The 21,405-nt window shown below is 38.9% G+C and overlaps 2 protein-coding genes across 3 annotated transcripts in view; one reads left to right on the forward strand and one right to left on the reverse strand.

Annotated features, from left to right (window-relative positions):
* Positions 1-21,405, reverse strand: part of Trpc5 (transient receptor potential cation channel subfamily C member 5) — a 276,457-nt gene that overhangs the window by 72,983 nt on the left and 182,069 nt on the right. The window lies entirely within an intron of this gene.
* Trpc5os (TRPC5 opposite strand) lies at positions 18,840-19,442 on the forward strand. Its single transcript, XM_005082492.2, has one exon. It carries the CDS (start codon positions 19,050-19,052, stop codon positions 19,380-19,382), a length of 333 nt encoding a protein of 110 aa, XP_005082549.1. The 5' UTR covers positions 18,840-19,049; the 3' UTR covers positions 19,383-19,442.

Below are 21,405 nucleotides of genomic sequence, written 5' to 3' on the forward strand. Positions count from 1 at the left end.
TTCAAGGCTAGAAGAAGTAAGGAACTGAATTTATTCTTAATGAAAAGTGACTGCAAGATAGTCAAAGCCTAAGCAGACTTAAATTAAGGAAAGTTCTCAAACCTGGGAACTCAAATTAAGGTCTACTTAGCCTACTGAAAAATAAAGTTAAACTGTACTTAAGGTGTAGATATCACAGTTTAGTCACCTAGTTTAGTTCTAAATGACTTCTAAATTATAGTTTTAGATTTTAAAAGGTCATAGGGCAAAACTGGACCTTCAGCATAATTAAAATATATCTAAGCATTATTAATCCATAATAAAGGTCTGTGTTTATTTAAGAACTGTTTAGCCAAGTGTAGTTTCACATACTTCTGCAATTCCAAATTTTGAGAGGTTGACAGGGTAAGAATGTTGCAGTTTGAGTCCCATCTAGGATACATAGAAAGTACCAGCCAGCCAGGGCTACGTAACAAGATCCCATTTTCTCAAGTGGTAGTTCAGTGGTAAATTATTTGCCTAATGTATATAAGACTCTGGATTCCATCTCCAGTACCATAAAGAAAGGGGGGAGGGCATGTAGGGTAGCACAAACCTTTAATCTCAGCACTTGGGGCAGGGGCAGGCCGATCTGAGTTTGGGTCTGGTTTCATTAGTGAGTTCTCATCTAGAAAGGGCTACATAATGAAACCCTTTCTCAAAACCAAAACCAAATGAACAAACAAACAAACAAACAAAAACCCTGAGCAGGGGCAGTCGAATGTGAGCATGCAGGAGGCAGGGGCAGGGAGTTTTTTTTGTGGGTTTGAGCCTCATCCACATAGTGCATTCTAGTCCAGCCAGGGCTACATAGTGAAATTTGGATTGCCCCCACCCCTGCAACAAAACCAAAACCAGTCCCCCCACCAAACAACAAAAAGGGCAACTATGGTGACACATAGCTTTAATCTCAGCACTCAGGAGACTGAGGGAGTGGTAGAAGCCGAGCAGACAGATCTGAGTTTGAGCCCGATCTATACGGTGAGTTCTTGTTCACTCTGGGCTGCATACTAAAACTCTGTCTCAAAAAACAAACAAAATCTGAAAAAAGTAAGTCTTAGAGTTTAGGTTTAGGTTTTAAGATTAGTTTAGATCTATTGAGTTCCAATACCAGAGAAGCCTTAGCCAGTGCCTGTTAACTGTCCAGTTAAGCCCTTGCTAGAGTCCTAATGTAATTACTCTCTGTCATGTAATTAAGTCTCAGCAAATTCATAAACATAATCATATCTTAGTTAAGACTTGGCTAAGACCCAACTTGATTAAGGTATAATAGAGTCTCGTTAAGGTATAGGTGGGGTCTCAGCTTAGTTAAGGTCCAGCCCATATTTTTGATAAAATTTGTTTTATTTTTTAGTGTGTGTGTGAGTGTGTGTGTGTGTGTGTGTAGCTATGTGCACATGAATGCAGAGTCCATAGCTAAAGTCGCAGGCAGTTGTGAGCCATCTGATGTGGATGCTAGGCACCCAAATTGGGTCTTCTCTAAGAGCGCAACGCAATGATAAACTCCAACTGTCACTCTGGCCACTGACTTTAATATATCCTAGTTAAACTTGGACATTCTTTGCAGACCTTAACTAATCTTAAGGCTTAATAGGGCTCTGACAAGACCTAAACTAGGCTTGTGCATTACCTTGGCCTTAAATGGACTCTAATACTTTAGTAGGCCCACATCATGCCTAGAATTCAATTAGACTTGATTGTATCATAACCAAGCTTAGACTTTTCTAAGTATTAACAAAGCTAATCATTGCTATTAGTAAGATTCCTGTTAAGCACTAGTCAGGGCTTATGCCTAAACCAGGCTGGTCAGAGCCAGCTAAGCTCTAGCTAATATCTAAGTCTATTTTAGCTTCATTCAGAGTCTAGTTCAGCTTTCATCAGGGTCCAGTACTAGTTCCAACCACAGTACAGCCAAATCCTTACAATGTTATAAGCTTGGTTAAACTCTAATTAGAGTCTAAGACTATGTTGGGTCTACTAAGAGCCTCATTGCTTCTAGCCAGGTGGTAGGTGTAGCTAAATTCAAATTGAGTTCATTTAAACAGTAGTTAGGACCTAAGATTAATTAATCTCAAGTGCAGAGTACTTACGTTCTAGCAATGATGAAAACATTGTTTAATTTTATTAGATGGGGTTAAGTGTCAGCAAAGGTCTCAGACTAGTTAATATATGATAAAATTTAGTTGAAGTCTAGGCAGGGTCTAAGCCTATATAAGAATTATTGATCAGAGCCCAAAGAATATCTAGCAAGTACCAACTCTTGTTTCATTTATAGATCACAGTTAAGCCCTGGCCAGGGTCTAAGCATTATTTAGGTATATAGAGATACTTGTTAAACTCTATTCAGGAAATAAGTTTGGTTCAGGTTTATTAATATCTTAGTTAGACATAGCTTGGGCTTCAGTCTCATTCAGATATAATTAAGTCTAACTTTAGTCTTGGCAGGGACTAAGACTACTTAAGGGTTCCCAGGAGCACATTTAGGACCTAGCTAGTGCAAAGGTTTTATTTAGTCCTAGTTAGAGTCAAGTTCAGATCTTCCCGAGATCTGGTCCTATTTTAGATTCTGTTGAAACCTAAGTAGTTCAGGTTTAGTTAGAATGTTCATAAGCTTTTTTGAGTGTATAAGACTAATTTAGGATTAGCAGAAGCCCAGAAAAACCCTCTCCCAGGGAGTAAACCTATAAGTGTTATTAACAGTGTAATTAAAGAGTTACAAATTCATAAATGTAGTTTAGTTCAAGTGTCAATTAGAGCCATATTTAGAACATAGCTGATATTTAAGCTTAGTTTAAACATAATTAGACACCAGTTATGACATAGGCAGGGCCTAAGCTTTGTTTAGTTTAAGTTAGAGCCTAGATAAGCCCTTAACAAAGCCTAAAGTCTAGTTAATTTCTAGTTTTAATTGAATTATGTCCTAGGAAAGTTATAGAAATCACATACTATGATTGAAATTACTTTAGACTTAACCAGGGTGTAGGTGTAGCAATGGTGTAAGTAAGCCTGGTGAATTTCTAGGCAGAGCTTCAGTGTAGCTAAACATTAGATTTTACTGAAAGACTAGCTAATAACTGAGGCCAGGTTAAGTCCAGTCAGAGCCTCGTTAAGGCCTACTGAGAGACCAAACCTGGATCAGGCCTAGTCACCTCAGTTAAGACCTAGGCAGAACATTTGTTTACTGAAGTACTAGTTAGTATGGTTAAAATCCTGTCAACTCCATTAAGGCACAGTCAATAGCAGGGCCTCAGGACAGTTGAGATCTGTCCGAGTCATATTAGGGTATAGTTAAAACTTTGTTTTAGTTAAAAGCAAACTAGTTTGGTTTAAGACTCACTTAAATGATTTAAGTATTAAAGTTTATTTGTCTACTTTTGGCATAGTTTAGTCTTGGGTAGCTCCAAATAAAGACAGCATCTAGTTTAGTTCCAGTCCAGGCCTACACTTAGTTTATGTGTGGTCAAATTCTAGTGGTGCTTGCATAATTGGAGACTGGTTAAAGAGCAAATCTTAAGTTTTAGACAGAAACTATTTATGGCAGGGCCCACACCCATGCCTATCATGAAGACATAGAACACAGTTAAGTCCTATGCAAATCTTTTTTAAGGTACACACAAAGCTTAAGATTACTTCAAGATTATCCATCTTGATAAAAGCCTCTCTGAGTTATGGTTAAATTGTAACGTTATTTCTGCCCAGCTAAAGTCTCAGCAGCCCAGTTAAAGCCTAGCCAGGGCTAAAGCCCAGTTAATACCTCCATAGGGACTGAAGCTAAAGTCTAGTTTGAACCTCAGTTTCTATGATGCCTTGTCACAGTCTTGCTAGAATATAGCAAGGGTCTAAAACTATTTCAAGGCTAGTTAAGTAAGTTAAGGCCTAGCCAGGCCCCTGAGGGTCTAGTCAGTGCTGAAACCCAGTAAAAGCATCATCGGTTCAGTTACGGTCCAGTCAGGCTCAGCAGAAGTTTAATTAGCGTTCAATTTTGGTCTACTCAGAACCAAAGACATTTAAAGCACTAGCCAGCTCTATTAAAGTTTGACTAGGATGTAAACATAGTGTAGGCCTATTCAGAACCCATTTTAATCCCACCCAGGTCTAAATCTCAGTTGAGATCTTGTGAAAACCTTGTCAGTCCCTAGCTGGGCTATAAATCTAGAGGTGTTGTGGGAATCTTTCTGGAATAAGCACTCTGACACCACTGGGAGTGGAAGAGAGCAGCTGTCTTCGCCGGTGAACTGGAGCCAGGATAGTTCCAGAACAGCCTCCGTACCAGGTCCAGTTTACGTTCTCATGTTATGCTCTAAAGCCACAAGGTGGGATGAGCAGGCAATTGGTATTTTACAGAAGCTTACCTGGCAGCCAGCCTTTTGTTCTTAAGGGCATATTTTACAGCTGACAGCTGGAAGCTTTTGTGGCTAGGTTGTTAAGGGCAACAATGCATTGTTTCAGCTATTTCTTCAGGTCATTCTGTTCTGGGTAGCAAGGGAAATCATGCTTGGAAATGAGCAGTACAAATAGTGCTTTAAGTAAATCCAATAATTGCTCTTTTCTACCTTATTCTACTTCGTTTCCTCTTCCTACTCACCTTCATGAGTCTATCTTGAAGTTCTTGTAGGTACGCCTGGTGTATCATTTGTAGTTTTCATTGCTTTCCTTCTAGTTCTGACGAACCAGGCTGTACAGGGAGTTCAATATGCATGGTCCTAATAGAAATCCTAACATTATTATTATAAGAGGCACTGCTAGCAGAACCAGCCAGCATCACCATGCTGTCCATATTGTACTTCATTGGCTCTCAGCTGTCAGTTGTACCTCTAGCTTAAGCTTTTCTAATAGCTTTTTGGCACTTTCTCATGTGATCCTCAACTGAGTAGCATTAAAAACTCCGGTCCTCATTTAAAGTCATGCATGTGCCTCCCTTTTCAGTGGTAATCAAATTTAATCCTCTTCGTTTTGGAGGGTCATTGCCGTCAGCGAATCGATCTGACTTTGAACACTGACTATGCTTTCCTGATTAATCGGTAAGTCTTCTTTGAATTGAGAAGAAAGCTGGTTATGTTGCACTGGTTGGATGCCTATTGCAGCAGCACTGGTGGTCACAGACCCTGTCAGAGCCATTCCCAGCAGGACGGATAAAAAGACAGGTGTTCTCTTATTTTTTGAATTTAAGGGATGTAAGTATGGCTGAACCTTGCTTCCTGGAAGCACATCTAAGTCAGGGGCCCAGAATACCCATCTGCAACTGTCTCATGCATAGCAGACACAAATATCCTAGAGATTCGAAAGTATGTATTACTAGGACCTCCTGCTCTATTAACTGGTCTCGTACAGGCCGTTTCTTCATTTATTTATTTATTTATTTATTTATTTATTTATTTATTTATTTTGGTTTTTCAAGACAGGGTTTGTTTCTCTGTGTAGCCCTGGCTATCCTGGAAGTCTCTCTGCAGACCAGGCTGGCCTCGAATTTATAGATCCACCTACCTCTGCCTCCTGAGTGCTGGGGCATACACCACCACTGCCTGAGTCCTTTTCATTTTCTGCAGTTTGGTTTTTCTCCTATGACTTGAACAGGTGGTCCAGTTAAATATGCCCCATTTGTCTTGTTAGCCTGGCTTTGGTAAGTCATTTCTACTCCAGTATCTGTAACCTGGCCTGCCCCCCAATCATATACAGCAGTCCCGACTTAGAGATGGGTCTGTTAGGTAAAGTCGCTCATGGCTGGCATTTACTATAGCCAGCATTTTGAGAATGGGCATATCGGGATGGAATTAGTTGGCTTTGTCTTCTTTACCTTTGTCCTGTTTACAGATCAGTTCAAGGGCCATGTGGGGCCCCAAGAGCTTAGAGTCTGAACTCTGTTAACCTGTACCATCACACTCACTGGTGTAATAACCAACCATAGAGTCCTCACTGGGGGTTCCTATGCCTTTGCCAGAACAACCCATTCTGAGGTCATGGCTTTTCCACAAAGGGGCATTTCTATAGTCAGCTTGTGTGTTATTCCTCCCAGGTTGCACCGCTCAAGCGCCTTTATAGCTTTAACTACTTGTCCCTCTATGGGAATTCTCTTCCAGGCCTTGTGAAGTTAAGGTGTAGCTAAGCCTAAGCCTAGGTTAAGTCCCAATAGAGCCCATTTAGCCTAGTCATACATAGGTCATGCCTAGTTAACATCTATTCATAGTATTTTTTGTGTGTGTGGGGGGGGTTTCAAGACAGGGTTTCTTCTGTGGCTTTGGAGGCTCTTGTGGAGCAAGTTCTTGTAGACCAGGCTGGTCTCGAACTCACAGAGATCTGCCTGCCTCTACCTCCCAAGTGCTGGGATTAAAGGTGTATGCCACCACCACCTAGTCTACTCATATTATTCTTAACTTCTTGCCAGAAGACAAACCAGAGAGAGAAGGCTTATTCAGAATCTAGTTTCAGGTATAAATGTTTGAGCCTGTGTAGTAGTAGTTATTTTCTTTTTCTTTCTTTTTATTTTTTGCCAAGAGCTAATCTTAGTTAAATTCTAATTGGAGGCTAGTTAAGGCCTAGCAAGAGTCCAAGGAACAGTAAAGGCCTACTCAGTGATAAGGTAAGTTTAAACTAGGATCTATGTCTGCTAAAGGCCAGTCACATCTCATTTGTAGTCTCAAGTAAAGTTAAGGTATAATAATAACTAATGTGCTCAAACTATTCCAGGTTACTCAAGATTTTCCTCATTAAATGACAAAAATCCTGAGTCCTATAACAGTTTTAATTCATGGAAAACCATGTTGGTTGGTCACTCCAAATGAGTTTGCTTTTATTTTTGCCTTGAACTTCATGACTTACAAAAGACTTTTCAAAAATTATCTCACTTAATGATTATAGCACCCACTGAGACAGGTGCCTTCGCCATCCTCAGTATATAGAAGATAATCACAAGTTTACAGAAAGTTAATTCTTTCCTCAATGAATATCAGAGAGAGAATGCTTAAGGCTATATCTGAGCTAAAATCTCACACTTTCTGTTTTACCTAAATTGTTAAGGTATCTTCCCACAATTAAAAATTGTCTCCATTAAAAGGGTTGTAATTGGCTAAAGTGTTATCATCATATTTATTTCTGATAAGGACTGAGAGTCATGGTAAGCTTAAGTGAACAGTTAAGGCCAGGAAACATTTAGGTTTGAACTGAAGTCTCTCTGTCTCCAAAGTCTGTCTTAGAAACAATGTCTCTGTTCTCCTTGCTTCCTTCTTCCCCGGTGCCAAAGACTGTACAAGCCTGTGTGACTGAAGCAGTCATGTCTTCATGGCTCAGTCATGTTTGCAGCTGTGCATTATTAAAAGTCTATCAAGCATTTGCCAGTTTGTACTTATATTGACACGTCTACCCTCTGTGTGAGGCTTATATATGAAGCTTGGCTGTTTCACCATGGCCATCAGAACTGACATGGCAGTAGATTGAACTTTCAGCCATTTGATTTACTGCGGTTTGAGAAGGGACACAGAAGAAAATCTGGCCTACCTCATTAATTCTTGGGACAGTTACTGTATACCTTCCTGTATGTTCTGGGACCCAAGAAAAAGATCCAAACGGTCTTCTTTGATACTGTGGATTTAGCTGCCAGAAGGCACGAAAGACTTGGCTTGCCTTTTCCTGGCTATGCCATTTCTGTCACCTCCTATGATCTTACCAAGGGTGACAGGCATTTATATTAAAAAGTCTGTCCATAAATATAGCTGTATCTTCTACTATGTTATGCTGAGGACAAAATACTTGCCACCCCTGCAGAATGCAGCAGCTTCTGGATTCGATGCCAATGGTAGCAATATGCTAAGCATGAAGTATCCTGCTCTCCTCCTGCCAAGTAAATACCAGTTTCCCCTTTAGTGGTGCAATGAAAGGACAGTTTTCACTCTTCTTGTATGGCAGTGGCAATGGGAAAAGCTTTCAGCATAAGCAATTAGTGGCACAGTGGAAGAGGCCATTGGAATTTACTTTAGGTCACAGTTACTTTCGTGTACTGTAATTTTCTCGTTTGTGTTATTATGTTCCTGCAGAGAACTGTTTGGTGTAATGTATCAGGCAAGAGGAAGGCAGACTGGTTTGGAAGAAACAATTGATTCATTCCACTGGATAGCCTGAATACTCAAATCATATTTTCGTTCTTGGAGAGAATGACAATGGGAATCCTAGTCTCTGATATTCACTTGGCAATTCTCTGTACAGGGTCTATAGATGATTTTATGGTTTGATTCTCATATATTAGTAAATGCGTTATTAGATTTTGAAGTATTGGATAATGGCATACTCACAGTATGTATCTGCCTTAACAAAGAATTTGGAAGACTTTTCCTCAAGGATTAGGGACTTTATTGGAAGCTATGGAAAGAGCAGCAAATCAGGTTCTAGTTTATAGCACTTTCCAGCTTCACATCTTGGATCATTTGGCTTGTGAGGATTTTGATTTTCTTAAATGCATATTGGGATATAGCCCCCATGTTTCACTATTGACTTCACAGTAATTTGAAGATCCAATGAGATGCAATGTGAAATATGTTTGGGTTTCCACTTCCTCAGTTGTGCAATAAAATTCTTTTTCAGATAGGAATATTGTAGGTTAATATATGTGAATGTGCTTGAGGTTATGGTTTCCAGAAGGAAGAAACTATAAAACCCTGGGTGAGGTACTGAGTGGAGTTACGGAATCATATACTGAAGCCACTAAAACCAGAAAGGTGCATTCTTCGGCAGACGATGTGAACACATTTTCAGGCACAGATGAGGACTTGAACACATTTTCAGGCACAGATGAGGACTGTATTATCTCTGATCATTCCTGTTGGGAAAATGAATGAGTGTATGCTCTCTTAGCCAGCTGGCATTTGCAGAAGGAGTAAGAAGGACAGAACTGGGGGCTCAGTTTTGCACTTGGAGCTCAGAACAAAACCCAGGCCAGGATGATAAAAGGCATCGTGTTTCTTCCTCTTATTTAAATGAGCCATGTAAGAAGATTTGAAAGTTTGGGCTAGTTTTGGTGAATTCATGGTAGGCATATGGTAAGAAGCCTTCATTATCTAGAGATTGCATTCCCCTTGCATCTTTATCAAAGTCTAAAGTTGGTTGGTTTTAGTCATGAGATTAACTATGTCTCTACTACTTTCTTCCAGGTTTTTGCAAAAACCTGCAGTCAACTTCTGCCTCACCTTCCAGGAGTCACTAGTACTAGTCAGGATGCACCACACATTACTTCCTGGATCCTGGAATTCCCCTAGCATCACTGTACAATTAGCATTTATAAAGTACTTACTATAAACTGGGAATCATTCTGAACTTCCTCATGAAATAACTCATGCAATTTTCCTGCTATCCATATTCTGCAAATAAGGAAATTAAGGCAAACATAGCTTGAAAACATTCCACTTAGTAAAAGTTAAGATGAAAATATAAGTCTGTTTGACCCAATATACAACCCTTTTAGTCATTACCATCATTTTGGTGTCTCTCCAAAGAGACTATTTTTTTCCATCAAAATCCCCTACAACTTTTCTTTTTCTTTCTCAGTTTTGCTTTCCTTTCCATCACTTTTGGCCTTTTCTTCTACATTTGGTGCTATTTGAAGGTCCCCCCCCCCAAATGGAAATATTACACCTTCTTTTGGACTCTTCGGGGAACTCATAGCAGTTAAGCTTCAGGGATAAGCCTGTTTATGTCCTCCCCAAGCCAAGATAGAGCATCTGACCCCAGGTTTGGATTGCATTCTGAAAAACTGTGTGCCTGTCCAAGGAAACAACTAAGAGACATTTTCAAAATACCATTTCCCAGCATTAATGAAATTGTTTTTGCTGAAGGGTAAGCAAGAGACTAAGACCATCTCTACAGCAAGAAAGATATCAGAAAGAGGAGAGACTTGTTTTAAATTGACTACAAGGACATTCTACTCCCCCTTATTTTGGTTTCTGCTTTGAATTTTTCATGTATTTATTTTCAGCTGCACACTTCTTTCCCTTTTTCTTAATGAATTAAATATGGTCCACGGACATTTCAAATACCAGGTCCTATAACAGGCAAATGCCCTATTGCATGCCATTTTTGTAAAAGTAACAATTTTTAACTTTAAAAAATAGGTGTACTCAGCACACGGCAGAAATGGGGTGTCTCGGAAGAGCCCCAGTGAGGGCCTGGTGTTGATGGTGTAGCAGAGACCAGCGGCCTCTAACCAGACCAATGACGCTCTGTGATGAATGCCTGCATGTACAAAAAAAATATATGGATGAAGGGCACAGGACTTCTCGATGTTTCCCCAGAGGTGGAGAGGACAAAAAGAAGTTACAGTTTTTTAAACTATAATTTCTTATTCATTAATTGAGAAATTCATACAGTGTATTTTGAACATATTTACCCTCTCAACTGTTCCCCTTACCACATTCAAAAGCCTCTTATCCTTTCCCACCCAACTTTGAGATTATTTATTTACTTTTCTTCTTTCCCTACCGAGTGCAGTTTGTGTTGCACAAAACCTGTGTGGACTTCAGATAAAAATCCCAGCACAGAGGGCAGGGAGGTGTAATCCCACTACCATCTGAGGAACCATTAACAAAAGTGTTGTTTGTTTAAGCATTTAGATTAAATGCTTGAATTCAAATGGCACTGCAGCAGTACAGAAGGGAGCACACACACACAGAAAAAATACTATTTGTGAATACTGAACTGGCACCTGTACTCACCAGAGGCACATTTTAATCACTCCCACATAACTACCTCGGTTCCCCTTGGATAGGAAGTAATTTACCTTGCCTGATGCAGGGACGCTTATCAACTATAAACATGGACCCAGTGGATTTGGATTCCTTTGCTCCTTTTCTCTCCCACTGTTAGATACTAATTGCCAGATTTCCAGTTGGAAGCAGTGCCAAATAACAGGCTAAGACTTTCGATTAGAATGAAATGGTGGATTTTTGTTAGTCATGCTGATGAAAAGTGAGACAGAGTTGCAAAGATTCAAGGTATCAGTTAGATATTCTAGCTCTCTTTGTTCTAGCTCTCCCAGCTACTTCCCAGCTACTTATGAGAGGCAAACTATGTCACGTTGCATCAATTAAAAACTGCCTGGTAATCATGACCTCTTGACTTTGCATAGACAAGAACCACACTAGGCAAAAGGGAGCCCTCTGAATATTTATAATTAATTGCCTTACCATTAACAACAGGCTGGTCAAACAATGCTGACAACATTCATTGTTCTAAACTTCATCTAAATGGAATGATGAGATGTGTACTATACTTTTATACTTCTAGTTCCTTTGGCATTCTTTTACATATATTCTAGTAGATGTTCACACTCTGTAATTTGGTTACTTACTTAGTGAAACCACAGGTTCATGTGATAGAGGTAGACTTAGCTTTAGTAGATATTGTCCAGTGGTTTTCCAAAGTAGTTGTACAAGCCAGCACTTTCACCTGCAATGTATATGAATTCCAGTGGCTCCATTATTCTGTTTCTTATTATCAGTCCTTTCAGATGTACTAGTTCTGGTGAGGTTTGATATATCTCATTATGGATTGAATTTACATTTCTCTGATGCGTAATAGCGACAAATGCCTATTTGTGTACTTGTAGATCATGTAGGTATCCTCTTCTGTGAAATAGTAGTTAATTTCTTTTGTCTTGCTTTGGACATTTACATTGCCTTGTTCTTACTGATTTATAGATTCTTAAAATACACTCATAGAGTAAGTAGATATAAACCTTCTACTGTGAATACTTTCTGAATATTTTCCTACTCTATTATTGACTTTTTACCTTATTAAGGTATTTTTGATCAACAAAATTGCTTATTTTAATGAAAATAAAAATTAGCTAATTTGTGGGACATGTGGTAAATCTTGGCTTTCTTAAGATCATGAAGGATTTCCCTCATGGTTTGAGCTACATATCTGTTTTATCTGTCAGATTTAAGTCTACTACCCATTTTAAATTAGTTTTTAATATTTGATGTGTGATCATGGTCATGGTTCCATTGGTTTGTCTGTCTGTGTACAGTACTATGTGGCCTTTAATGACTGTAGCCATAAATTTAACCTTGATATTTTAATTTTTTGTTTGTATTAACATGCAATATTGCACATATTTATGGTATTATGGCATAATATTTCTGTATGTACATACAACATCCAATAATAAAATCAGGGTAATTAACATTTTCTGATTGGCATCTTTGGGTTCCTATCTTCTAGTTACTCAGAAAATGATACAATTTGTTATTGTAAATATACTGTGTCATAGAAATCCAGAACACATTCCTCCTATTTAAATTTGCTTGGTATCCATTATCTAACCTCCCTTTATCCTTCTTTTCTGTGGCCCTTCCCAGTTTCTAGTAGTCAGTATTCTGCATTCAAATTGATGAATTTTTAGCTTCCACATATGAGAGAGAATGTGCAATGTTTGTTTATTTTTCTATGCTCAGGCTTGATATCTGGTAATATACATCCTCTAGCACTGTTCCTTATGAGGCCTGGTTCTTTATATATGCTTATATATTTTAGAATAATTTTGTCTGAAATGTTCTTCAAAAGTAGTGTTGAGCTTATTGATTGACCAGCCTCTTCTATGTCCCTCTAACTTCAAAATCTAGGTCCTTTTTTGAGGAGGAGACCAGGAGTGTGTTTGTGGCAATACCCATCTCTGTCGTGAGAACTTTCTGCCCAGGGACCAGCCTAGACCTTAACTAATCCCAGGTAAGAAAAACTAGCCCCGAATACCTCAAAGTTCCATCTCATTGTGCTATTTCCTGCAGTTACCAACAGATAGGTTGGCATTTCTCATTCCTCAGTAGAGACCTTCTACCTTTGGACTAGCTTTATCTTCAGCCTGTGCTCAGAATTAGCAAATGCCACAGAAAATGCCTACTACCATCAGCTCGCATTGGGAAGGTTTCTGCATTTTGTCCTTGTTTCCACCCCTTTCTGATATACTTAAACCTACTGATTTTGTAATTTCTTTCTTTGATTTTCTCCATGTGTTTGTGTTATATTTTTTGATTGTTGCAGGAGCATCTGCAGCCTATTTGAAAGCAGAACTCCAGAACTCAATTTCTACCTATCACCCTTTTGTCCATCTTGGCTCTATTGCAGGTGAGTAGCTCTCAATAGTTTGGATAAATTCAGCACATCAGAGGAGAGGGAACAAATGGACACATCTGTGAACCTTCATGAAACAACAGATAATGATGTGATCCCCACAGGAAATTGATCCCCTTCTCTCCATTAGTTTGTGTTAGACATATTTAATTCGGAATTTAGCCACTTTCTAGGAATATCAAGTGTAAGGAACATTCTCTTTTTTCTTTTTTTATTATTTTAATTTTAAATAGCTTTCTTCACATGTCAATCCCAGTTCCCTCTCCTTCCCCTCCTCCCGCACTCCCCCACCATCCCCCCCCCCCCAGCCTCTCACCCTATCGCCACTTCCTTCCACATAGGGGATATCTAGAGTCTGTCATTTCAGTCAGGGCAGGGTCCAGGCACTCCCCTAAAAGTCCAGGCTGAGAGAGTATCCCTCTTTGTGTTATGGACACACCAAATCCATTTGTATGCCAGGGATAAACACTGATCCACTGTCCAGGACCCGATAGGTTTCCCAGGCCTCCTCACTGACTCTCACACTCAGGGGGTCTGAATCAGTCCCAAGCTGGCCCCCCCCAGCTGTCGGTCTGGGGTCCAAGAGCTCTCCCCTGTTCAGATCAGCTGTCTTTGCTGGTTTTTCCAGTCCATTCTTTGCCAATTTGCTCATCGCTCCTCTCTCTCCCAGTCACTGGGTTCCATGGGTTCAGTTCAGTGTTTAACTGTGGGTGTTTGCCTCTGCTTCCATCAGTCACTGGATGAAGGCTCCAGGATGGTTATAGACATCACGTTCATTAACAGGAATGGGCATTCAAGGTGGTCTCTCCACTATTGCTTAGCTTGCCAGTTGGTGCCATCCCTTTAGATCACTAGAGGTCTCACGGGTGCCAGATCTGTCTTCTAACCTATGATTCCCTCTTCCCCTTATTCTTCCCCCCCACTCAACCTTCCTGCTATCCCATGACCTACTCTCTCTTCCTCTTCTCCCCCTCTCTTCTTCCCAGCTCCCACTCCCCCCCCCCTTGCCATGTTCCCAATCTGTTCAGAAGATCTGCCTCATTCCTCTTCTCTGGGGTACCATGCAGATCTCTCTTAGGTTCTTTCCTGTTTCCCAGACTCTCTGTCAGTGTAAGTGCAGACTGGGACTATCCTGATCCCTGTCTAAAATCCATATATGAGTGAGTACATACCATGTTTGTCTTTTTGTGACTGGGTTACCTCACTCAGGATGGTTTCTTCTAGTGCCATACATTTACCTGCGAATGTCAAGATTCCATTGTTTTTTTTTCTGCTGAGTCATACTCCATTGTGTAAATGTACCACACTTTCTCTATCCACTCTACAGTTGAGGGACTTCTAGGTTGTTTCCAGGTTCTGGCTATTACAAATAATGCTGCTATGCACATAGTGGAACAGATGCCCTTGTTGTATGAATTTGCATCTTTTGGACATATGCCTAAGAGAGGAATTGCTGGGTCTTGTGGTAGATTGATTCCCATTTTCCTGAGGAATCTCCATACTGATTTCCAAAGTGGTTGTACAAGTTGGCACTCCCACCAGCAGTGGAAGAGTGTTCCCCTCTTCCCCTCTTCCACATCCTCTCCAGCATAAATTGTTGTGGGTGTTTTTGATTTTAGTAATTCTGACAGGAGTAAGATGGTATCTCAAAGTTGTTTTGATCTGCATTTCCCAGATGGCTAAGGATATTGAGCACTTTCTTAAGTGTCTCTTGGCCATTTTAGCCTCCTCTATTGAGAATTCTCTATTTAGTTCTGTACCCCACTTTTTAATTGGCTCCTTTGGTGTTTTTGAGACTTGCTTCTTGAATTCTTTGTAAATTTTGGAGATTAGCCGTCTGTCAGATGTGGGGTTAGTGAATATCTTTTCCCATTCTGGGGACTGCCTTTTTGTCTTGTTGACTGTATCCTTTGCCTTACAGAAGCTTCTTAGTTTCAGGAGGTCCCATTTGTCAATTGTTGATCTCAGTGTCTGTGCTACTGGTGTTATGTTCAGCAAGCGGTCTCCTGTACCAATTCATTGAAGAGTATCTCTCACTTTCTCTTCTAAGAGTTTTAGTGTGGTTGGATTTATGTTGAGATCTTTGATCCATTTAGACTTAAGTTTTGTACAAGCCGATAGACATGGATCTATCTGCAGGCTTCTGCATACCAATACCCAGTTATGCCAGCAGCATTTGTTGAAGATGCTTTCTTTTTTTCATTGTATAGTTTTACCTGCTTTGTCAAAAATCAAGTGTTCATAGGTGTGTGAGTAAAAATCAGCATTTTCAGTTCGGTTCCATTGGTCTACCTGTCTATTTTTGTGCCAATACCAAGCTGTTTTCAGAACTATAGCTCTATAATAGAGCGTAAAGTCAGGTATGGTGATGCCTCCTGAAGTTCCTTTATTGTATAGGGTTGTTTTGGCTATCCTGGGCCTTTTGTTTTTCCATTTAAAGTTGATTATTGTTCTTTCAAGGTCTGTGAAGAATTGTGCCAGAATTTTGATAGGGATTGCACTGAATCTGAAGACTGCTTTTGGCAAGATTGCCATTTTTTTTTTATTAATATTTTTTATTTTCCATTTTAAATTTAGATAAGAAACAAGGTTGCTTCACAAGTCAGTACGAGGTCCCTCTCCCTTTCCCTCCCCTCCTCCCGTGCCCTCCCCGCATCCCCCCCCCGTTATCCCCTCATTCCCCCAGGGAGGGTGAGGCCCTCCATGGGGGTGTCCATAGTCTGTCATTTCATATAGGGCAGGGCCTAGACCCTTTCCCAAGAGTTCAGGGTGAGAGTGCACCTCACATTGTTCTATGGGAGTCCAAAATCTGTGTGTATACTTGGTATGGGTACTGATCTGCTGCCCAAGGCTCAATAGATTACCTAGGCCTCCTCACTGACACCCAGATTCAGGGGGTCTTGATCAGTCCCATGCTGGATTCCAGGCTGATGCCTGGGATTCTAGAGTTAACCTTTGTCTGGTCAGCTGTTTCTGGGGGTTAAACCAGCCCAGTCTTAATCCCTTTGATCATCAGTCCTCCCTCTCTGATACTGGCTTTCTTGAGTTCAGCTCAGTACTTAACCAGCCACTAAATGTAGTTTCTGTTTCCCAGACTCTCTGGCCATAGGATTGTAGGCTGGCACTCCCCAGATCTATGTCTAAAATCCATATATGAGAGAGTACATGCCATGTTTCTCTTTTTGTGACTGGGTTACCTCACTCAGGATGGTTTCTTCTAGTGTCATCCATTTGCCTGCGAATCTCATGATTCCATTATTTTTTTCTGCTGAATAGTACTCCATTGTGTAGATGTACCACATTTTCTCTATCCACTCTTCGGGTGAGGGACATCTAGGTTGCTTCCAAGTTCTGGCTATTACAAATAAAGCTGCTATGAACATAGTGGAACAGACATCTTTGTTATATGAATGGGCATCTTTTGGATATATGCCTAAGAGTGCAGTTGCTGGGTCTTGTGGTAGGTTTATTCCCATTTTTCTGAGGAATCTCCATACTGCTTTCCAAAGTGGCTGAACCAGTTGGCACTCCCACCAGCAATGGAGGAGTGTCCCCCTTTCGCCACACCCTCTCCAGCATAAATTGTCATTGGTGTTTTTGATTTTAGCCATTCTGACAGGAGTGAGATGGTATCTCAGAGTTGCTTTGATTTGCATTTCCCGGATGGCTAATTTTTATTATGTTGATCCTACCAATCCAAGAGCATGGGAGATCTTTCCATTTTTGGTATTGTCTTTGATTTCTTTCTTTAGAGACTCAAAGTTCTTGATATACAGGTCTTTTACTTCCTTGGTTAACATTATCCCCAGATATTTGATTCTGTTTATCACTATTGTAAAGGGTGATGTTTCTCTGATTTCTTTCTCAGCCACTTCATCATCTGTCTATAATAGGGCCACTGATTTTTTTTTGAGTTAACCTTGTATCCTGCCACTTTGCTGAAGGTGTTTATCATCTCTAGGAGTTCTCTTGTGGAGTTTTTTGGGTCACTTATGTAAACTATAATACCATCTGCAAATAGTGAAAGCTGGACTTCTTCTTTTCCTATTTGTATTCCCTTGATTTCCTTTTGTTGTCTTATTGCTCTAGATAGAACTTCAAGTACAATATTGAAGAGATATGGAGAGAGTGGACAGCCTTGTCTTGTTCCTGATTTTAGAGGAATTGCATTGAGTTTCTCTCCATTTAGTTTTGATGTTGGCTGTTGGTTTACTGTATATTGCTTTTATTATGTTCATGTATGTTCCCACTTCCTTTTCTTTTCTTTTCTTATTTAGAAATAATCATTTTTACATATTAGTCCTCCACCCCATCCCCTCTCCTTCCCATCCTCCCATCCTACCCAAATGCTTGCTTTTTGACACAGGTCTTTGAAAGTCATTTCTAGGCTGCACCATAAATAAGCTAATTATTACTTATTATTCTCAATTTTCCCAATCATAACTTCATATAGTTATTTTATTGTAAGTACAAGTGTTTAAAAGGTAAAATTGGTTTTCTGGTGCTTTATATGTAATAGTCCTTCCTTCCACAATTTGAGAATTTATTACAGTATTATGGACATGCCAGCTCATCTAATGTATGATTTTTAGTTAGGAGATTGTGTATTTTTGGTTACTTTAGGAAGGGTGATATATAGTGAAAAGCACACTAGTGATCAATGAGATCCGGCAACTTCATATTATTATATTAACACCACCCTAGACAGTTCACTTATGATTCTCTTAATTACTTTTCATTTCCCTATACAGAATTATTCTCTTATTTTTTTGCACCATAGATTTTCTAGTATTTTGTATGAATAGTATATATTCTTTTATGTGTATTTTCACTATTATATATTGTATTAATACATATCTCTATTTTATATTTATTGTTAGTGTACTACTGTGTCAATATTCAGCAGTTGTCTAAAGTTTGGCAATTCGCACAACCTCAAATATCATCAAGTTCTGTACCACCACTGGCCTCATGCTGTAATTGGTCACCGTCATCATCAAATTAACATCCCCATTTCTCATCTAAATCAATAATTAACTGTTGTCAGCTCTACAGGATTCATTATCATCAAGAGCCCATTTCCTATAGCTTTTTAGTAATATTTTATCTATTGAAAAGACCACTGAAATGTGGAATCAGTATCAGTTTCTCTAATAATTGATAGACTTAATGATTCTGTAGCCCAATTAATAAGAACAAATTAAGAGCTTTTACAATTTATCTCACAGTAACATCTGTCCTCAGGATGCAGGACAATTGGAAACTTTAATGAATTAATAACTAAAAAGACCAACGCATTTAGCAGTTTGGATATAAATGGCAATGAGGCAATGATGCTAATACAGTTAGAGACTGAGAGATGGTGCATCCCTTCTCCATGGAGATGTTCAAGAGGGATATTCAAATTACCTATGTTCATTTTATACTGAAATCCCTGAATAAAAATAAATGTCATGAGAAATCCAAAGGAAAAGAGAGAGGCAATAGATCCTGATTAGGTTTTCAAAAAGGAAGAACAGTAGCTAGATATCTCCTTTAACCTGATCGACAATTCTTGGTAGCTGTATCTTATAGCTATAACCTGCAGTATGGATAAAAGGTCAAGGATGCTAATCTTTGTATTTGTCTTTTTCCATTATTAGATCTGATTTGCTGTGTTGTCTTGGCTGTGACAATCTGGTGGTAATTATAATAGTAATCCACTACTAGTACAGGCATTTTGTGAGAGGTTAACCAACATCAACAAAAAGTTCTGTAGTTCCTCCGGACTCGTTCAGTACTTGATCACCATCATAATCACAACAGCCTCATTTATCCTTCAAGCCAACAGAAGGACCATTAATCAGCTTCACAAGATCCACTGCTATCAATAACTCATTTGCTTTTAGTAATATTTTATCTCTTCAGAAGAGGGTTGAGCCATGGAGTCTGTGACAATCCCTGTACTAGTTGCTGGACTTATTGATTGTGTAGCCCAGTTAATAAGAATAGCTGAGGATCTGTTGCAGTTTATCTCACAGGAACAGGTTCCCTCTGTACAACAGAATGCTGCAGCAGAAGAGGCAGAAGCAGTTGTGCCTCCTCCTGAGGAAGATACCCTACCGGATCTTGCTGATCTTTCTGATTTAGAATCAATACTCTCAGTAAAAGACGATGAAGACCTAATCCTTGATATGGATGAAGCTATGATAGATGTGAATGATATCTGTGAGGATATACTCCCTGCAATAAAGGATGATACACAAAGTGAGTAAGATTCAGCATGTGAAAAACATAATTTTTCTTTTTCAAATATGTTCTATATTCTAGGCTTTAGCAATAAGTGTTTTCTTTTTCTTCTTCTGCATATTTTCATTATTAAAAACTTGTAGAATATTTAAGCCTCGATTTCTTTTTGGCAAAACCATTTTTTTCTAATTTTTAATTCAAATACTGACTTTAAGTATATAGTTCTTCCTTTCCTTATACTATTAGGATTCTTCATAAGACCAAATAATAACAAAGAAAAGAATCTACCGAAGAATAGAGTGAAGAAGTGATGAACCATACCACATACAGATACCTAATGCCATTATTCTGGGATAAATGGAATTTTTAAGGGTAGTATTCCCCAGCATGGTATTATACTGGATATTTTCACATGGACAGTAGAATGCTGAGACATTTCATATTGAAGAGAAAGGTTTCTATGGAAGAACAAGGTAAATAATTCTGAAAGGGCAACATCTACCAGGTAATAAAAGTATGCAAAGGTTTCCCAGATTTGCTTTGGCCAAATCTTTGAGAATTCTTGGGCCAAGATATTCCAATGAAAGACTGCTTCCACAAATGCCGATGCATGCTGCAGCTTTTTTGCAATATTGTTCTCTGACAGAAACTGAAACTTGTACCAAAATTCAAAGAAAGAAGTTCTAGAATGGCAAGATAATGCCAAGAAAAGACTTCATCAACAGAAAGTCAAACACTTAAGTCATCAGCCTGGAGGTTATGGTACACAAAGGGAAGTGGACAGTGCATATCTTCTTGTGTTTAACTGAGTTTATGACAGATCAAAAGCTTAATGTAGTAGGATGGCTACAACCTTAACCTAGCAATATTCATTATTAAGAGGTAAACATATAACAAGATGTGGCCTGGTATTGAGACACAATAATCATCCATGTGTCAGAAGGTGCTATAATAACTTTTTTTAATAATCAAACTGAATCTTATTTTCTCAATGTAGAAAAGATTCTAGGTACACAAGTATAGCCAAAGATGCAAATAGGTGATGCACTTAAAATCAACCTAAGTAGATTGGAAAAAGGAAAAAGAATACTTACGAATAACGATGAAACAAAAGAATTGTAGGAAAGTTAGAAAATATAATCTACACTTTAAGTTAGGGTTTAGAAGCAATTAGGGGAAATATATATATATATGTATATATATATATATATTGCCACCAGGGAAATTTGAACTATAAGATATGGGGTATAATTTTCTGTCAAAGTAAAACTCAAACCATAAATAATCGAACAGATTCAGGAAACATCCAGAGAGGGGCTTCCAGTCTACTATATTCTATTTGACTAGTAATTTACCCGAAAAAGACCAAATTTGATGCTCCATAAACATGATAGACACACTAAAAGGTAGATAGCGATCCAAGTAGAACCTTAGAATATAGACTTTATAACAATTTCACAAGTGATTAATAAGACTTTGCTAAAAAGTATTAGTGTTTTAGAAAGCATAAAGCACCAGTTAACACAAGCAGGCCATACCAAGAGAAATTTGTTAAGTCTACTCAAGAGTGAACAATAATGAATGGACAATGTGATTCTTAGACATCAGAACAAGAAGATGCTGCAAGCTCATAATATGTGGATCTGATTAGTATCTTGTTTACCTGTAATACATGGAAAGATGGAAATATAATGGCACCTAAGAATTAAATATATATTTCAGTATTTGCCTTGATTGTATAATCATATGCATTGAAGAGCTGTTAGGATGTAACTCTACTTCAAGAAATGGACTGTTGTAGCAAGTATTCTTGCTATATGGAACTGGATTAGAAACAGAGTTAAAGGTGACAAGAAGAAATCATAGCAGTAAGAAAATAGTTAAGAAAAGAGCTAGTGGGGGGTATTTTCAGCAGACAGAACATTTTAAATTGCCAAGAGTTACACAGTTGTTTGAGATGGGGTTACTTCCTGAGTGAGTTAGTCTATCTTTGCCTTATGAAAATTAGCCAAGCCTAAGATATTGCTAGAAGTTGCTAGACGGTAGTTG

The sequence above is a fragment of the Mesocricetus auratus genome, unplaced genomic scaffold (genome assembly GCF_017639785.1).
Source record: "Mesocricetus auratus isolate SY011 unplaced genomic scaffold, BCM_Maur_2.0 Super-Scaffold_100003, whole genome shotgun sequence".
Classification (NCBI taxonomy): Eukaryota; Metazoa; Chordata; class Mammalia; order Rodentia; family Cricetidae; genus Mesocricetus; species Mesocricetus auratus.

Coding starts and splice junctions, on each gene's coding strand:
- Trpc5os (XM_005082492.2), top strand. CDS start 19,050: ATGGAGTCTGTGACAATCCCTGTACTAGTTGCTGGACTTATTGATTGT.